The 18,557-nt window shown below is 33.9% G+C and overlaps 3 protein-coding genes across 3 annotated transcripts in view; 2 read left to right on the top strand and 1 right to left on the bottom strand.

The window, feature by feature from the left end:
* The window catches only part of LOC113520302 (tachykinins), an 84,765-nt gene extending 76,153 nt beyond the window's left edge, over positions 1-8,612 (bottom strand). The window contains exon 1 of the mRNA XM_026905593.3: positions 8,462-8,612. The gene's annotated coding sequence lies outside the window, so the exon portion shown is untranslated. The remainder of the gene's footprint in view (positions 1-8,461) is intronic.
* A 7,644-nt stretch (positions 8,613-16,256) lies between these two features.
* The window catches only part of LOC113520396 (COMM domain-containing protein 4), a 45,815-nt gene continuing 43,514 nt past the window's right edge, over positions 16,257-18,557 (top strand). The window contains exon 1 of the mRNA XM_031914631.2: positions 16,257-16,396. The gene's annotated coding sequence lies outside the window, so the exon portion shown is untranslated. The remainder of the gene's footprint in view (positions 16,397-18,557) is intronic.
* LOC116412623 (putative peptidyl-prolyl cis-trans isomerase dodo) lies at positions 16,719-18,549 on the top strand. The gene is given in 2 exon segments (XM_052898194.1): positions 16,719-16,802; positions 16,804-18,549. Coding segments are annotated over 2 exon segments (474 nt in total). The 3' UTR covers positions 17,194-18,549.

Below are 18,557 nucleotides of genomic sequence, written 5' to 3'. Positions count from 1 at the left end.
ATTGAAATAGATTTTCATATATTAATAATATTTTGTTTTATATACATTTTGAACTTGTAACATTTATTTTAGGCTATTTACATATATTATAGTGTGAAGCATATATATACATATATGTAACGGATATGAATACGGACGACATGGATTTTGAACACATGAAGTAATCAACTTACTTAAGCTTCCCCTAAAGAAAATGCTCTCGCAGTGTTCTTTCTTCCCACTTCTTCCTGTTGATTTTTCCAGTAGGTGTCACGCTTGGCAAGCGGATTGGCAATCGCAGTTAGGCTTTGGTAATATTTTAAGTTATTCTCTTAGTTGCCACTTACGACACCCACGGAAAGGAAGGGGTGGCCCGTTCTATACCGTGACTAGACTGACTAAGCTGCAAAAATAATACTGCTGAGAACTATTCAGTACGGAACTGACCGGAATTCGGTTTTATAGAACAAAGTTTATTATGAATTCCGTCGGATTCCTAATTTTGAAATCCGACGGCGAAGCTACTGCGGTTAAATGGTGAAACATTAAACTTTTTATCTAATAACGCCGAATGAATTATGTACGTACTTAATTTAAAGTAATTTCATTCAAAAGGACGACCATTTTGTCATAGAATTTAAGGAACTTATATACCTTACTAATGTTATTAATATAATATTAGTAAGGTATTTTTGGTACAACTAGAGGGAGATTTTGTACAAGAGTCGTACGTACGTCTCTGTCCCATTCGTGTTTCTACCGTGAAGCAGTTGTGTTTGCATGGCTGTGTTTCGGTTTAACGGTTTTCTAACCGCCGCCTATAGACGTTAGAAGTAGCATGGACATAACAGAACTGTAATATACTGTTTCGCCCATGATACTCCCCATGCATTGCCATTCCTGAGGACTCAGATGTTATTCCTCTGTACCCTGTAAATTTACTGTCATATCCCACCTTTCAAACCGAAACACAGCATCAAACACAACTGTTTCACGGTAGAAACACGAATAGGACAGAGGTGCCCAAGCAAACGACTTTGTACAAAGTCTCCCTCTGGTAAATTTTGAATTATTTCTGGTACTATTTCAAATTGAGCCGAATTCAATTCGGCAGAACAAAACATATTAGCTATGTAGTTATAAAATGATAACAGTTTGGGACCACCGCACGATTTACGAAGCCGTGAATCTTTATTTAGAAACCAATTTAATACTTTCAAACTAATTTGCCAAGAAATATGCTATTATAAATTGTAAACCGAAACAATCACAAATTAAAAATATAAATAACTAGATTTACCAGACCCACGGATTTGTTTTTTTTTATACAACTTAGAATGGCAAACAAGCTGCCGGCCCACCTGTTGGAAAGTGGTAACCGATCATGAACATAACAGAGTACACTGTTTCACCCATGATACTTCCCATACGTTGCCATTCCTGAGGACTCAGGTGTTATTCCTCTGTACCCTGTAAATTTACTGTACTATATCCCACCCTTAATTCTAATTTTAATTTATTACAAAATCATACATAATTTCATACAAAATGTATATTATTTTTTTAATTAAATGACTAATGCATTATCTATCATCATAAGATACATAGATATATACATATTTTGTTTCTTTCTTTCTTTTGGTAATTGGCCTGTAAGTCAAAATCTCTCAAGGATCAAAATTGTAACGTGTACATTTACATCAATTAATCAACTTCAATATGTGTACAAAAATAGATATGTCTTCGTAGAATAATGCTGGACAGTTCACTAAGTAGTATCTAGTATACGTCAAAGGACGACTATTTGGGGAGATTATGAAACCTTATAAATGAATGACATAATATTTTGTGTAAAATGTGTGCGTACCATATTTGTACAGGACGTCAAATAATGTTTTAATAATTCAATTTAGTAATACTGTATTCGATATTGTAAATATAAATACATACATACATTAAAATTACATACATTGCTTGGGTGCCTCTATCCCATTCGTATTCAAGGGTGGGATATGGCGTGAATTTACTGGATACAGAGGAATAACACCTGAGTCCTCAGGAATGGCAACACATGGGTGGTATCATGGGCGAAACAGTATACTCTGTTATGTCCATGGTACTGCTCATGTCTATAGGCGACGGTTACCACTTTCCATCAGGTGGGCCGTCAGCTTGTTGGCCATTCTAAGTTGTATGAAAAAAAAAATTTTTTTTATTTAAAACTACTTTAAAGATGAAGCTTATAGAATCGCCTGTATTTTTTGTGTGTTAATATAAAACATCTGAGAGCACCAACCAGAACACCTAATCCGAGCTATTGTAATTCAGAAAAGTTTGTTTATTAGGAATAGAATAGAATAGATTAGAAAACATTAAATAATACTAAATTTGTCTGACGGAGAATCGAATCGAGACCAATGTGAACATCACTCGGGAGGATGGTATTGTTAGTAATGCGAACTACCAATACTATTGCTAACAATAAACCCTAACAGGTTGATTCCCACATGGTCCCCCTGGAAACCGTCGTGCTAAATTCCAGGTCTATTCATCACGATGGGCTAACTAACCTGCCTTTTCCATTCTCACCTATCATTCCTCACTGATGCCCCATATATAAGTGCCATCCTCCTTCGGGGGATTTCTCCAGAGGGAGACTTTGTACAAAAGTCGATTGCTTGGATACCTCTGTCCCATTCGTGTTTCAACCGTGAAGCAGTTGTATTTGTATGGCTGTGTTTCGGTTTGAAGGGTGGGATATAGCGTGAATTTACTGGGTACAGAGAAATAACACCTGAGTCCTCAGGAATGGCAACGCATGGGGGGTATACTGTTACTCTGTTATGTCCATGGTACTGCTCATGTCTATAGGCGACGGTTACCACTTTCCATCAGGTGGGCCGTTAGCTTGTTTGCCATTCTAAGTTGTATAAAACAAAAAAAAATTTGCACAGATAGGGTATCCATTATTATGCATTAAAAAAAACGGGAATTGATGATGAATATCATTAATGTTTTTTTATATGACATTTAGAATAACAAACAATTTGTCCATCTAATAGAAAGTGGTAACCGTAACCTATGGACATTAACAGTACCATGAACATCACAAAATCCTTCTTATGAGTTAACATTCCTGTAGACTGTTTTGTTCCGCCTCCGTAACCTGTAATTTCACTGCCAAATCCTACCCTTCACGCCGAAACACAGCCATGCAAGCCTAATTGCTTCACAACAGAAAGTCAGGTGTACGCAAATAAGTTTCTGCATTTTTACTTCATTACCCACAATCATTGCTTAATTATATCATTTTATAAACTTAGATTGATTTAACTTTAAATTAACCTCAAAACATTAATCTCAAGAGAAACATTATATAGACAAAACCGTGAGTTGCGATTAACCGCCAGTTATATACCTACTTAATTGACTTAATATTTTCGTTCTAAAATTATATAACCACAAAATTGAAAAGTAATCAAGCGTAGATTAGCATCCATTTTGGTGAGCAATAAGTTTTATCATCTCCCTACAAAATCAAACAAACAAAGGGTTTACTTTCGTATTTGTTTTCACGGAATTATATGATCCCTACTTTTTGAATTTTTGTGTACTTTTCTGAGTATTACATATTATAAAATAGCAGCTAGAAATATTTGCTACACACAATCTATTCTAATATATTTGTTCACCAATCTTCCATCTCCATCAACCGTTAAATGTCCACTGCTGAGCGTATGCCATATCCCATAAAGGAGGTTTTATCAGTAATTATCACGCTTGGCAGGCAGCACCCTTTCATATTACCCATCAATCTCCGACTGCCATTTCGTCCACGCATATTTTGCGACACGTTTTATTCAAACTGCAAAATAATAGGTGCCGAACAGTTGACACAAGGATTCATTCAACGATCCATTATTTTGCCTAAAGATGTCTGGTTTAGAGGTGAAACATATGTTGTAAAACGTGCGTGGACAAAATGGCAACCGACGACTGATGGCTAATATGGAAGGTTGTAGAACTTCTAGTAATGGTAGCGGAATTAAACAAAATAAAAATAACCAGTGATATGGAATTTCGCAAAATTTTAGTAAAATATTTAAAAACTAGCTTTTTATCCTTATATTCTCATCCCAAGGTAATTGAAACCATGTTTTTATCTTATATTTCTGAGAGGTAATAGCTCAGACAAAGTTTGAATGCGGTCCTAAGATCCCTAGATTATATCTCAGCAAAACACTGCTTTTTTAATTTATAAAATGATTGTCAATTATTCTACACTTGGCAATTCATATAAAGCCATCATCAAAGAACTCTTTGAGCTTGGCGTCAAACTTTTTATACCACAAAGATGGCAGTCAAGCATACAGCCCGTCTGATGTTAAACGGTCACTGTAACCTGTAACACTAAGGGTGTCACGTTTGCGTTGCCGACCCTTTTTTTTAACGTCTGGAAAATGCTTTATGCAGACCACATACACCTTGTGGGAGGTGAATGGGTACTGTGGAAATCCCCCCGTAAGGTGAGGGTGTACCCACCCAAAACCAGACGATATACCCTCGAGATGCCATATGTCGGAGACATGGGTTCGCTTTCGCACTCACCACATCTCCGATGGCAGCGATCCGCCCCCAGATGGTAAGAGCAGTTCTCCTCTCTGGAGATAGGGTGGATAGCGTGTTCACCTTACTACTCGGGGGATGCGCCGGTATATTAGCACATCCTGAATAGCTGAAGAAACCTTAATATACTCTTTTTAAAGACCCTCTCTTGATACCAGAGGGATAAAGCTCGCGTCAGTTTGTGAATTATTTAAATAAAAACACCAAGTAATAACATGTTATTTTCTGTTCTTTCAATGGATCTGTCAATGATACCAGAACTTCGGATTTTGTAAAAAAACAGGGCCCAAATGAGAATGTAACTCACCTTTTTTTATTTTTCCACGACATGTGACTATACCATCCTGAACGAATACAGAGACAACATGGTACATAAATACGATCAATCGACAAGAACAGTCCGTTCTACTCTCAACGACAACTTAATTGCAAGTGATTTCCCCAAATAAGTTAAAACCTTATTAAGTAAATTCAAGTAAAATCGAGCGTATGATGGTAAACACATTCGAATTTTAATGTAATAACTACCGGTTTAAATTACATGTAATTAGTTTGAAAAGCTCAACTAGTTTCGGAATCAATTCGTGATTCTTAGTCATAAGCAACTGTGACGATAGCACGAGCCTCACTGATTTAATTACACGCAAGTGCTCTTACGAAATTTTATACATTTGAATTTGCTTAAATAAATGCGAAAACATCAAGCATACTTGTACTCGTATATGAAGACTTACTATTATCAGAACTTATTCCAATAAGGAATATTTCTCTAGAAATCACACATTCGCATTTTACTCTACTCTTATAACTGGAAAAACTCGAAAATCTTTCACCCCCACTGACTGCCAGTTGCTCGAGCAATTTAATTATTAAGTTAATTTTATAACTATATCGTCGGCTAATCGAAAAGAGTCATGTACCTCTACCCGTATTGTTTCAGGATTTTAATGGCCATGTTCTATAGATGTATTTAAAAGGTCCGAGTGGACCGTTCTCAGAATTGTTTGTGCTCACCCTAGGATGTGAATGGAGCTTCGAGAACATATATTTAAGAGTGTATATAAGCCTTTTATAAAGAGCTAACACCTCTGGAAAATAATTCGAATTTTGCCAATGATGTTCTGTATTAAGTACTTCTTCAAGAATTGAAGTCATATCTATAGGTCCATTTAAATAGTTTATTGCTCCTCTCCATCCAAAGGTTGTCTGGAAGAAATCGCTTTTAACGATAAGGTCGCCCATTGTTTTCTCATTGTGATTATTTCTTGTAATAGTTTAAATATATCTATAATAAGTTTACTATTGTAATCTTTTGAAGGAAACAATAAAGAGTATTTATCTATCTATTATTTCAACTATTCATTATCCCATCCAAATCCTATGATTTGGATAATGAATATCCCATATTAATAATCTCCATCCATTAACTCTCTGAAATACTCCTGAGATGGTCGTCTTTTTTCTACGTTTGCTGCTACTGGAAACTTTTTTTTCTCTTCAGTTGTTAATTTTTCAAGCTATATGGCAAGCTTATTCAGTTGGATGCCCCTTCGAAATTTAACAATCATATTCATTTTGGTTATAGACATGTTTCATTTAGTTTAAAAATTTTGGAAGTCTAAATATTGCGTTTAGTTTTTGAAAACTGTCTAACAAATTGGGACTCGTCGAGTATTGTCTTCGAAGGTGAATCCAATCTGACAAGTTGTCTCAGGTAAACTTACTCATCACAACTTGAAGTACTTGCTAACTTTCTAAACTTAACAGGATACATGTGATATCCTCAGTAATATTATAAATGCGAAAATGAGTTTGTTTCTTAGTTTGTTACCTTATATCGTCTTAACGACACAACCAGTCACTGTAAAATTTGGTATACACATACTATAAGGGATGGAGAAAGTTAAAAGCAACTTTTTACTCCGGTCAGTAAACATATCCCGATCCCGTAGACGAAGTTGTGGGTGAAATCTACTGGTTACATGTTTTGAACATGATTTTAGACTTGTTCATGACTTCCTTTATGAGAAAAATTATACTATCATAAAGCATAAAATTAGTCCTCCAAAGATTTCACACTGATTACTATAATATTGTCCGCAAAGGGAAACTTTGTACAAAAGTCGTTTGTTTGGGTACCTCTGTCCTATTCGTGTTTCAACTGTAAAGTACACACCGAAACACAGCCATGCAAACACAACTGTGTTTGCATGGCTGTGTTTCGGTTTCAAAGGTGGGATATGGCTTAAATTTACAGGGTACAAAGGAATAACACCTGAGTGTGAATATATAGAGAGTGAGAATAACACGCATGGGGGTATCATGGGCGAAACAGTATACTCTGTTATGTCCATAGTACTGCTCATGTCTATAGGCGACGGTTACCACTTTCCATCAGGTGGGCCGTCAGTTTGTTGCCATTCTAAATTGTATAAAAAAATTGCGAGTGTGTTGTGAAATTTCTCCCCACGAACACTCAGGTTATGGAATGACCTCCCTGTTGAGGTTTTTCCAAGAGACTATAGCATGAGATTCTTCAAGAAAGGGATAAAGAGATTTCTTCAAACAACACGCGTGTAATGCTCCTGGTATTAGTAGGCATTCATAGGTTACGGTAACCATTTACCATCAAGTACCATTATGTCATTTTACAGATATTTTCAAACTTCTGAATTTGACTTGTGCGAAAGGAAAGATTTTCAAAATTATGACGTCATCTCGCCATTTCTAAACGTAGATTAGTGATTGTATCTCGATTATATCGGTTTATTTCGTTACGGATATAAGTATATTTAAAGCATTTTGTTTTTGGACGTATTTATTTATAGTACAAAAGTAGGGCAAAGGACGTCAGTATAAACTGATTAAGGTTGTGATGAGTCTGATGGGTCCTATACACGTGTATAAAATATTAGTTATGTGATTAAAAATATATAGATTGTAAATGTAAAGGAGAAAACGTGTGTAAAAGTGCGAAATATATTGACAAAAATTCATATAGCTAAAAAAGTTTTGGCGGAAGTTATGAATAAAGCAAACTTTGGTTTTTTTTAGTTTTGAAATGTAATTAGTTCTAAATTAATGTTGGTTACAGTTATGTGTGCAATATTTAAATGTAAAATAAATAAGAAAAAAATATAAATTCAGCTTTTAAATATTATTTTATTCTACAAATACAACATTATAGAAACATTATAAATTTCTTGTACAATAAAAAATAGGAGAAAATGTTGCATTTAAACCAAACAAAGCTCTGAATATTCACAAATCAAAATTAAAATAGTAAGAAATGTAACTTGAATATTTGTTATTTTTCAACTTTATTTTTTTATAAATTCAGAATGTAAAAATGTACATTTTTACATTACACACACATTATATTAATTTTTTTGTCTCACCCCTGTGATTGCTTTTCAAGTCTGTTGTCAATATATGAGCAGTAAGTATCTACCGCGGTTAGTATCCAATGAAAATATACTTTTAAAATAAAATTTTACAAAGATATTTGTCAAAAGTAATATTAATAGATCTTATCCACAACTTAATTATATACTTCTTTTTATTGCTTTTTTAATCTAGAACGATCTGGAATATAATATTTAATAGTGTCTATCCTACTCGATACCGTAAACGTAGCTTATAATTAATAAAATTATAATATTATTTTATTATATTACATACCTTTTTTAATTATTATAAATAATAATATTATTTTTAATATTTTTTAATCTAGAAAGGTCTAGAATATCATTTTTAATATTCTCCATCCTAGTCGACAGCGTAAATGTAGATTATAATTATTTATAGTAAACATTTAGATTTTATTATTTTACGTTAAATTAATATAAAATCTTACCTTTCTTTTAAAACAGCTCGTGAAAAATAAATTGACGACTCTATGGTAAAACACTTTTCATAACTTCCAAACGTAACTTTGTACGCGACAAATATGTTAGTCGCGCTATGATCGCGCGGGAAAATTTACCACAACTGATGCAAAACCCGCGAAAACTCCACTACTTACGCTCTCTGGCGTCCAATGGCGTCGCACGTACGCCTCCACATTGCAAACTCGACCAATCGCGTTAAAGGCGAAACACTCAAAAACTTTAATAGGTTTTTCATGTATAAACTGTTAAAATAAACGTATTAATTACGGGAAAATTTACTATCAGTGATTGTGGACAGATAAACGGTCATTTACGGCTTACGCGTATTATGTTGTACTTAGTCGTATTGTGATAATTGTTGTTTCATTTCGGGAATGATGAAAAGACCCTGACTGTAAATGTGAATGAATTTTGGTGTTTTATTATACTACGAGCCAGAGGAATACTTTTTAATATAGTCGTTTACTTGGGTACTTATGTCTCATTCGTGTTTCTATAGTGAAGCAGTTGTGTTTGCATGGTTGTGTTTCGGTTTGAAGGGTGGGATATGGCGTGAATTTACAAGGTACAGAGGCTTAACACCTTACTCCTTAGGAATAGCAACGTATGGGGAGTATATGTTAGGTACTGCTCATGTCTGTCGGCGACGGTTACTACTTTCCATCAGGTGGTCCGTCAGCTTGTTTGTCATTCTAAGTTGCATAAAAAAAGCAGTACGATGATAAAAAGTGACCGTAGGCATGATGTCGAAGAGCTCCTCAAAACACAACTCCTTATACAGGCGGCAGAAGATGCAAAGGGAGATTTTGATAATTATTTGCATACGAATAAAGTTTATTACTGAAGTTTGCAATAAAAGTATTGTTTTTATTCTCCTATACCTAATCCTAGGGGGGGGGGATTGTTAGCAATGGAGATTAAGGGCCCTATTGCTAGCAATATACCCAACCAGGTCGAACTCCCCGTGCTTTCCCCTGGAAACCATCAAGCTTAATTCCAGGTGTATTCATCACGATAGACTAACTGACCTGTCTTTTCAGGAGGGAAAGGGATTGTTAGCAATGGAGTTTGACAGCCCCATTGCTAGTAATATACCCTATTAGTTTGCCCTCCACGTGGATTCCCCTGGAAACCATCGTGAATAATTCTTATTGAATTTGTCACGATGGGCTAACTGACCTGCTTCATCCTCACTTAGCATCCCTCACTGGTGCCCTGCCAGTGTATACCGATAGCGCGGGCGAGTTACCATTCCATTATTACTCATTAAAAAAGACCTGTCTTTTCATTTTCACCTGTCATCCCTCACTGGTGCCCCGCCAGCGTATACCGTTAGCGCAGACGGAGTTACCATTTCATTATCATATATGAAAACGTAAATCTAATACCAACCTAATCTCGTATTTTCTGCTAGTGTATATAGTCAAAAAACATTAGGAACATGTTAAATTTTTTACTCTCTCTGGCATACAGCCGTGAATCTAGAATTCAACACCAGAATTATACTTCCTCCATATTGGCAGTAACATTTAAATTATTTTACGTATATATGTATAAATCATTATTATACGTCGTACACCGGGGCAATGCGACCAACCTCCTGTATATGGGGCGAGGGGATTGTTAGAAATGGGAAGGTTAGTCTTCATTGCTACCAATATACCCTATCAGGTCGCTCCATGCGGTCCCCACTGGAAACAATCGTGACTAATTTATCGTTCAATTCGTAACAGTGGGCTAACTAACCTGTCTTTTCATTCTCACCAATACATAGTAATTTGCCCAACCAAGTCGACCTCCAAGTGGTCCCTCTGGAAACCATCGTGCTGAATTCCAGGTAAATTCATCACGGTAGGTTAACTGGTCTGCCTTTTTATTCTCACTTATCTTCCCACACTGGTGACCCGCCATTCCGGTTTAATTCATTAAAAAAAAAAACAACCCTATATATACAGGGGGTTGTTTTTAGCGTATACGCTACCAATCAGCGGTGACATTAAGAAATTTTTCAAATCATAAAAAAAATTTTTTAGTTATTTCTATTTAATAACTGATTTAGTATTTATTTTTTAAATATTTTATATCCAATCTTAGTTATTCGTATATTTTATTAATTTTTAATAGTCGTTTATAATAGGTATCCATTTAATAATTAATACGTTATCCATTTTATAATACAGTAATGAAATACGTTGCTTCATTAGTTTGCTTCACAAAGAATAATCCTCAAAGAAGTACCAAAAACTGTTCGTCGTAAAAAATGGCGATTATATTAAACCTTAAAAGCCTGATTTTTTAAATCAAATTAAAAAATATATAAGTGTACCCTTTACTGCGTTTACTAATGGGGAAAAATAGTAAAAAAAAACAAAACGATATTTTTATTTATTTTGAAAAAAAAATTGCTTACATGTAAAACAGCCAAATATTAAAATAAAATCGATTGTAGGCGCCCAATGCGATTTATAACCCCGGTATCAAATTTGAAACTTCAGGTTTTTAAGGCCATAAAATGAATTTTGTATTTTTTTTCTACTAACATAGTTTAAGTCAATTGTTACTAACAAAAATGGATCTTTGTAATCTATAAATAAAGAAATATTATTATTAAATAAAGAAATATTAATAATAAAATAATTTTTTACAACATCAGTAGGTGTAACACTGAACGTCACCCTTTCTATTGCAAAAAGAATCGTGCAATCGGCTCAGAATCGGCAATGTAATATAGCCATAAAATCTATTAGAAAAAACGGGAATTTCATTACTTTAAAAGTCGTTTAAAATTCTTGGAAATTCATCTGTTTCCACGAAATTTGTTCATACTTTAACAGCGTCTCTTAAACAGCGTTGAATTTTTTTTTTATTTTAGCAAAATATGAGGCTTATACTATTGGTACAGTCAGCATTGAAAGAAGATTTACACATTTTTTATTTACTTATATATTCTTGATCGCACTAGTTAAGAAATCATACAAAATAATATTGTTTATTTTATATAAATATTTATTAATTTAATAAACACAAACAATATATTATAAAGTACAAATGCGGTCTTAACACTGAAGCATTCTCTTTTAAACAACTTTTTGATAGAGAAATAATTAAGATTATGTTTCACAATGAAAACCGACTTAAATTTTAGTAAAATCGGTTATTTTGATTTGAAAACTAAAATACCTTTGCACCAAGTAGGTAGCTATCTACTTCCTTTTTTAATAGACTTCAAAAGTTTTTAATTTGGTTATATTTTTTTTACGTTTGTTACCTCATAACTCCGTTACTTGTAAACCGACTTTGAAAATTTCCTTTTTTATTTATAAATAGGTCCCATATTAAAATTTTCCCAGAAAGGGATCTGAGATTAATTCTTAGATTAAAATATCTGGTTTTGTCACAATTAAAGCCGATTTATTTATGGGGCACAATCTTTATTTTAACAAATTTTTATTAGACTTTTATTATTTTAATAACTTCATCGGTTTTTATGCTTGCCGTACTTATATACAATCCAAGATACAAGTGAGCGAGCTGTAGACAGCGCCGTCTGATATAAATATTTAAAAAGTTATCTTTTACAGGGGAATATGCAAGTTTATTGCGATATGCACTTTGATATTTTATTACGGATGTGACGATTTTTTTACGACACCACATTGACGCGCCAAACTAAAAATCAAAATATTCAAGCGACATGGTTTTTTTATGGGTAATAGTATGGAGTGGTAACCCCGCCTGCGCTATCGGGATACGCTGGCGGGACACACGTGAAGGATGACAGGTGAGGATGAAAAGGCAGGCCAGTTAGCCCATCGTGACGAATTCCACTGGAATTAACCACGACGGTTACCAGGCGGAACCGCGTGGAGGTCGACCTGATACACCTGATACTGACCTGAGCAATACACCCTGTATTGCTAGCAATGGATTAATTAGTACTCATTACTAACAATCCCTTTGCCCCCAAGCGACACGGTTGAGAACCGCGCTTATGAATAAGGTCACCTACTGAGTACGAAACTAGTCGAGCGTTACCGAATTTTAAGTGAATAAAGATGGCATTAATAATTATAAAAAAAGATCATTTTGAAATAAAATGTAATTTTTTGTCCAACAAAGGTCTCTAATTACGTTATTGTTGCATCTTTAACAAGCAATTAAGGAAAAAAAGAAGTTGCTTTTGAGTAAACTTTATATATATATATATATATATATATATATATATATATATATATATTCTTATTATAATTCTGTATACAGTGTTTTTATAACAAATTTATGTGTGTTTGTTTGTTTGTTCTTCATAAAAACTAAAACCTTCTATAAACCTATATAACTATTGCACTATTTTGTCCCTTTCTTTCAAATTAGGAATTTAGAGTAGAAGAAAAAGACAAAACAGTTCAATAGCTAAAATAGGTTTATGGGAGTATTAGTACATTAGTTTTTTTAATGGGTGAAAATGGTATCGTAACCCCTCTTGCGCTATCGGTATACACTGGCAAGGCATCAATGAAAAGTGATAGGAGGTGATAAAAGGCAGGTCAGTTAGCCTATCATGACGAATTCAACGATAAATTATTCACGATATTTTCCAGGAGGAACCACATGGAGGTCAACCTGATAGGGTACATTGATAGCAACGGGGACTAATCTCCCCATTACTAACAATCCCTTCCCCGCAAAAGATTAGTTTATATAAGCATAGGCTATTTATAGCAATCAGTAAACGCGAACAAAGTCGCGGGTAAAAGCTATATTATTATATATTTGCCCTTGTATATTTACTAACGATCCATATACAAAAACAAATTACTCCATTATTACAATTCAGATAGAATTCAAACAAACATCCTATGATAATTATGCCGTACTGCAGATAGATCTTCACACAGTACTTAGTCTTCAATTAGTGTTCGATTATGTACCTGCAGTGTACACATAGTTGCAATTAATTGCACAAGCGATTCGAGTTACTAAAGCACCTATATATTAAGTAAACTTTCAATTATAAACTCCTTGTAATGTTTGTCCTATACGGCAATGTAATCTCAAACTCAAGAAAAGAGATTTTTTTTTTTGGTACTGCTCATGTCTTTAGGCGACGGTTACCACTGTTCGTTAGATGGGCCGTCTAAGTTGCATAAACAAAACCTTCATAACAGCTAAATTGTAACCACTCTCTAAGTCAGAACGAATTACGGCTGAACGAACATTCGTCGCAGGGTATTAGCGCTTTACGCTATACATATGTTAACAACATTCTGAACTTTTCAGTCGCACTTAGGTTCCTACAGAGTTTGGTCCGCCAAACAATCATGTCGCGGTTTTGTCTAAAATATAAGCATAGTGTTTAGTCACACCGAATAACTATGCATCGCCGGGGGGAAGGGATTGTTAGTAATGGAGACTGAGAATCCTATTGCTAGCAATATACCCAACCAGGTCGACCTCCTCCCGCTTCCCCCTGGAAACTATCATGGTTAATTCTTGATGAATTCATTATGATGGGCTAACTGGCCTGTTTTCATTCTCATCTATCACCCTTCACTGGTGTTCCCCCAGCGTATCCCGTTAGCGCAGGCGGGGTTACCATACCATTTGCACCCTTTAAAAAAAACTATGCATCGCCATTTACTCTCCCTGTTTTGCGTAACGGTCGACTGCTAAAGAATGCCATCAGGCATTAAGTGCGCCCTGTAGACATATTTTAATGTGTGCAAATAAATAAATAAATAAATAACAGTAATTCTCTAATAACAGACAATTCTTGTCACGGGTGAAAACTAGTATATTTATCAACCCATATACTAAAATTTAATTACAAACATACTTTATACTTCGGGAAAATATCCAGTAGGGAAATATAAAAATTCGCTGCGCAATTTCATAAGTATACCTTCTAGGGGGGAGAGGGTTTGTTAGTAATGGGATTTAACAGCTCCATTGCTAGTAATGTACCCTATTAGGTCGACCTCCACGCAGTTCTCCCTGGAAACCATCGTGGTTAATTCTTCACGATAGACTAACTGACCTGCTTTCGTCCTCACCTATTATCTCTTACCCGTACCCCGTCAGCGTATACCAATAATTTTTTTTTTTTAATTTATTCATTGGTCATGAATAAATTAAAAAAAAAAAATTATATACCAATAGCGCAGGCGGAGTTACCATACCTACTAATAATATAGTATCTAAAATAAAATAAAAAATTGCTAATTCATCAGAGTGGCAATTAATAAAAAATTCTAAATATTAATAAAATATGAATCACGAGCAATTAAGTATATGAAAATAATTAGCTACATTTAAAAATATAAATAATTTCATTAAAACCATTAAGTACTTCTTTAATTTATTTAAATACTAGTCACAATATTAGTCCTATTACTGTATCTTTTAGCGAAACTCAGAATTCGTTAATTTACTAAGAAAATTTAAATCAATATTTAAGTAGTCAGAAAGATTTTTTTTTAAATAATTAAATTGGAGTGGCAACCCCAACTGTGTGATCAATATACGCTGGCAGGCTAATGAATTTACCAGGAAATAACCACGTTGTTTTCCTAGTGGGACTGCATGGAGATCGGCCTGATGTATATCTTCCCTACATTGCTGTGAACAACCTATGAGATCGACCTCCACGCGGTTCCCTCAGGAAACCATCTGGGTGAATTGAAATGAATTCTTCACTATTGGCCATCGGACCTGTTTTCATTCTCACCTTGATAGGGAGATAATTCCTCCACTGGTGCCCCGCCAACGTATACCGACAGTGCAGTCGGGGTTACAGTTCCATTCTGTGGAAGAGAAGGGATTTTTAGTAATGGCAATTAGCAATGCCATTGTTAGCTATATACCCTGTAAGATCGACTTCCACGCGGTCCCCCCTGAAAATCAGTGTGATTAATTCTTATTGAATTCATCACGATTGACCTGCTTCAACATCACCTCACTGGTACTTCATCAGTGATCCCAAATTCCCATTACTAACAATCCCTCCTCTCTCAAACAGACCAGTTAAATATTTACATATAATAATATAATTTATTGCTATGTGTGGCGACATCTTATTACGAATAATGTTGAAAAATGTGTTCTAGGATGGTAAATACCTCACAAGATTTTCTTTCAAGTGCTTACAAGTTCCGGTAATAAGCTCTGCTTTTGTTACTCTGAAACGCGTCGTTATCATAAAATACGCTAGATGGCATTATATATCCACCCACTTAACCTGTACCACCCCGTTGTATACATTAAACATAGTATAACTACACCATGCATATACATACATTATACAATCAAATAACAGACGACAAAATTTATAGATTTAATTTTACATACAATTAATGATTTATGATAACTCCAAAAATATAATAAACCTATAAAACTTTTCGTGTATCCTTTATCTCACATATAGTCTCTCTAATTTAAATCTCACTTTATATGCAAATCAGAGTACGAATATCCTTGAAAAATAATTTAGTTACTCATAACTATTAATAACAGATAATTCTCATACACATATTATACATCTAATCAAAGATTTTCCTTGTTCTTAGCATATAACAGTAAATAAGTACTAGTCAAACATCATAGACTAAGAATAGTATTGACAAATTGTCTTACATTATATCATTACTCTATAATTCCATACAATTTATCATATTGAAGACTAGGCAGCATGGTCTTCGACCTTAGCCTGTTCACAACGGAACAAACGTACTAAAAAAAATCATTACTCTATATTTGTGTCAAAAAATGAACTAGACTGTCAAATTAAGCGTCCTTTAATTTTTCTTCCGTTAATATAATAATATTCAGAATTTATATTGTTTAATTAACAACAAGTGTAAAGATATTGTTTTAATTTCTTATTCTTCATCGCCGCTGATATCCAGGTGAGTTCATAGAATTTGCTTTTAAAAATTGAATTGTACATAACTGTCTAGGTTAAATCTACCTTATATTCAGTATTTATAAATTAATACTATCATTTTAAAGTTATTCCATTGTTTATGGTGAATAAAGACATTACCAATAGTCTATTTATTTAGAATAGCAAAATTAATTTCTAAAGTGGGTATGACTCGAGAAATGTATTGAAAACGGATAGCACACCTCTAATGAATTTAATTAACTATTTTTTTAAATTGTATTGTACGTAATAAACTATTCTTGTTAAAAAACATCATTCCACAAAAAATGCAAAAACATTCCAGAATGTCAAGTCAAGATAACGATGCGCCGTTGCCCGAAGGATGGGAGATGAGGACCAGCCGCTCAACAGGCATGACGTATTTCCTCAAACATGTACACAAAGAAATCTCAGTGGGAACGACCTGAAGCACCTGCTGACCCTGGTGAAGTCCGATGCAGTCACATTTTGGTTAAACATGCAGAAAGCAGGCGTCCGTCGTCATGGCGCGAAGAAAACATAACTAGAAGTAAGGAGGAAGCGCTAGAGATATTGAAGGGTTACCGTAAACAGATTGTTGCCAACGAAGCTACATTTGTTGATATAGCGAGTAAATACTCTGACTGTACCTCAGCGAAACGTGGTGGTGATTTAGGCATGTTTGGCAGAGGCCAAATGCAGCGGCCCTTTGAGGAGGAGTCCTTTAAACTGAAACCAGGGCAATTAAGTCGGCCTGTCGAGACTGATTCTGGATACCATATTATTTTGAGGACGGCTTAAGTAATTAATACTTGGGCTGTTTGAGCATTTGTTTTAAACATCTAAATTTATAAATACCAATTGTGACAATGAATGCCTTACCTTGTAACAAAAATTTACCTCTGCAATATATACAATGATGCTATCCTATTTGCATGCACTGAACAAGAGTTTTTGTATCTAAGAAGTTTACATTCATTAATATCAATTTAAAAATACAAGTAATATATTGGCATAAGAAGCATAACATCTTAAATCTTCAGGATTGGCAATTAACACATTAAAAGCAGGAGTCGTTGTACTATGATTTCTCTTGACTGCAACTTAAGCAGTTAACTGTGATTAATGAATATACTTGTCATGGAGATGTGGCAAAATCACCACATTACCTAACATACTTTCATCAAGATCCCCCTTTAATGTGTTAATAAGGAACTCTATTCTATAGGTATTCCATGATGTCTATGGTGTTTGTATTTATGGGCATTGATAACAAGTATGTATGAGTAGAATTAATAAAAGCAATAAAATGTCCAATTTTTGAAAATATATAATGTCATAGCCTTAACTAAAAACAGAATACATTAATTTTATATCATAGTTGACATTGGTTTCATTGAACCAATTTTTTTAGGATATACTGAAGAGGTGTCTTGAGAAGCAGACCTCTTCTGATGACTTCTGTCTGTCTCTACCCAGTCTCATCCACAATATATTTAAAATTAATATACAAATATAATTAATATGCATATTAAATATTTAAGCTCAAGTAAAATTTTGCTGTCATCTCCCATATTGTATTGTCATATTGTTTTTTGTTTACTTTAAACCTGATTATGTTTAAAAAATATATAACAAATGTTATGTAACCTGGACTGATGTATTTTTGTTGATACAAAAGTTCATTGATTGAAACCAGTGATAAAATTAAGAAATAAAAATAAATAGTTATCTAAGATTTCTGTAGGTACATATAGAAAATTCCATTTAATTTCTTAATAATAAAAATTCATTGAATTAGGTATTATTATTATTAAATATCTCATTTTTCTCTTTACACCAGATCACTTACAAGGTAGACGGAAATTACAAAGCGCCAATTGTTTATACCATGAATTATCCCTTAACTTTATCAGATTTGCACTTGTTTTGTCTAATCATATTTTTTCTTTCAATACCATATTAATGTATTAAAAAAAATCATAAATTTTTGAATAATTGCATAAATAGGCACCTACATAATTGTATTTTTAATGAGTAAATTCACTTATTTTAACTTGACAAAATTGAGTATTTTACTAGTTTCTCGTGTCGTGTATAATTTATCTTATAATTTGTGGAATAGGTAATAAATAAATTGATCTTTAAAGTTGTAAATATTTGTA

This window comes from Galleria mellonella, unplaced genomic scaffold, assembly GCF_026898425.1.
Source record: "Galleria mellonella isolate WM207_F2 unplaced genomic scaffold, CSIRO_AGI_GalMel_v1 utg40, whole genome shotgun sequence".
Classification (NCBI taxonomy): domain Eukaryota; kingdom Metazoa; phylum Arthropoda; class Insecta; order Lepidoptera; family Pyralidae; genus Galleria; species Galleria mellonella.
This window is presented reverse-complemented; position numbering and strand designations above follow the sequence as displayed.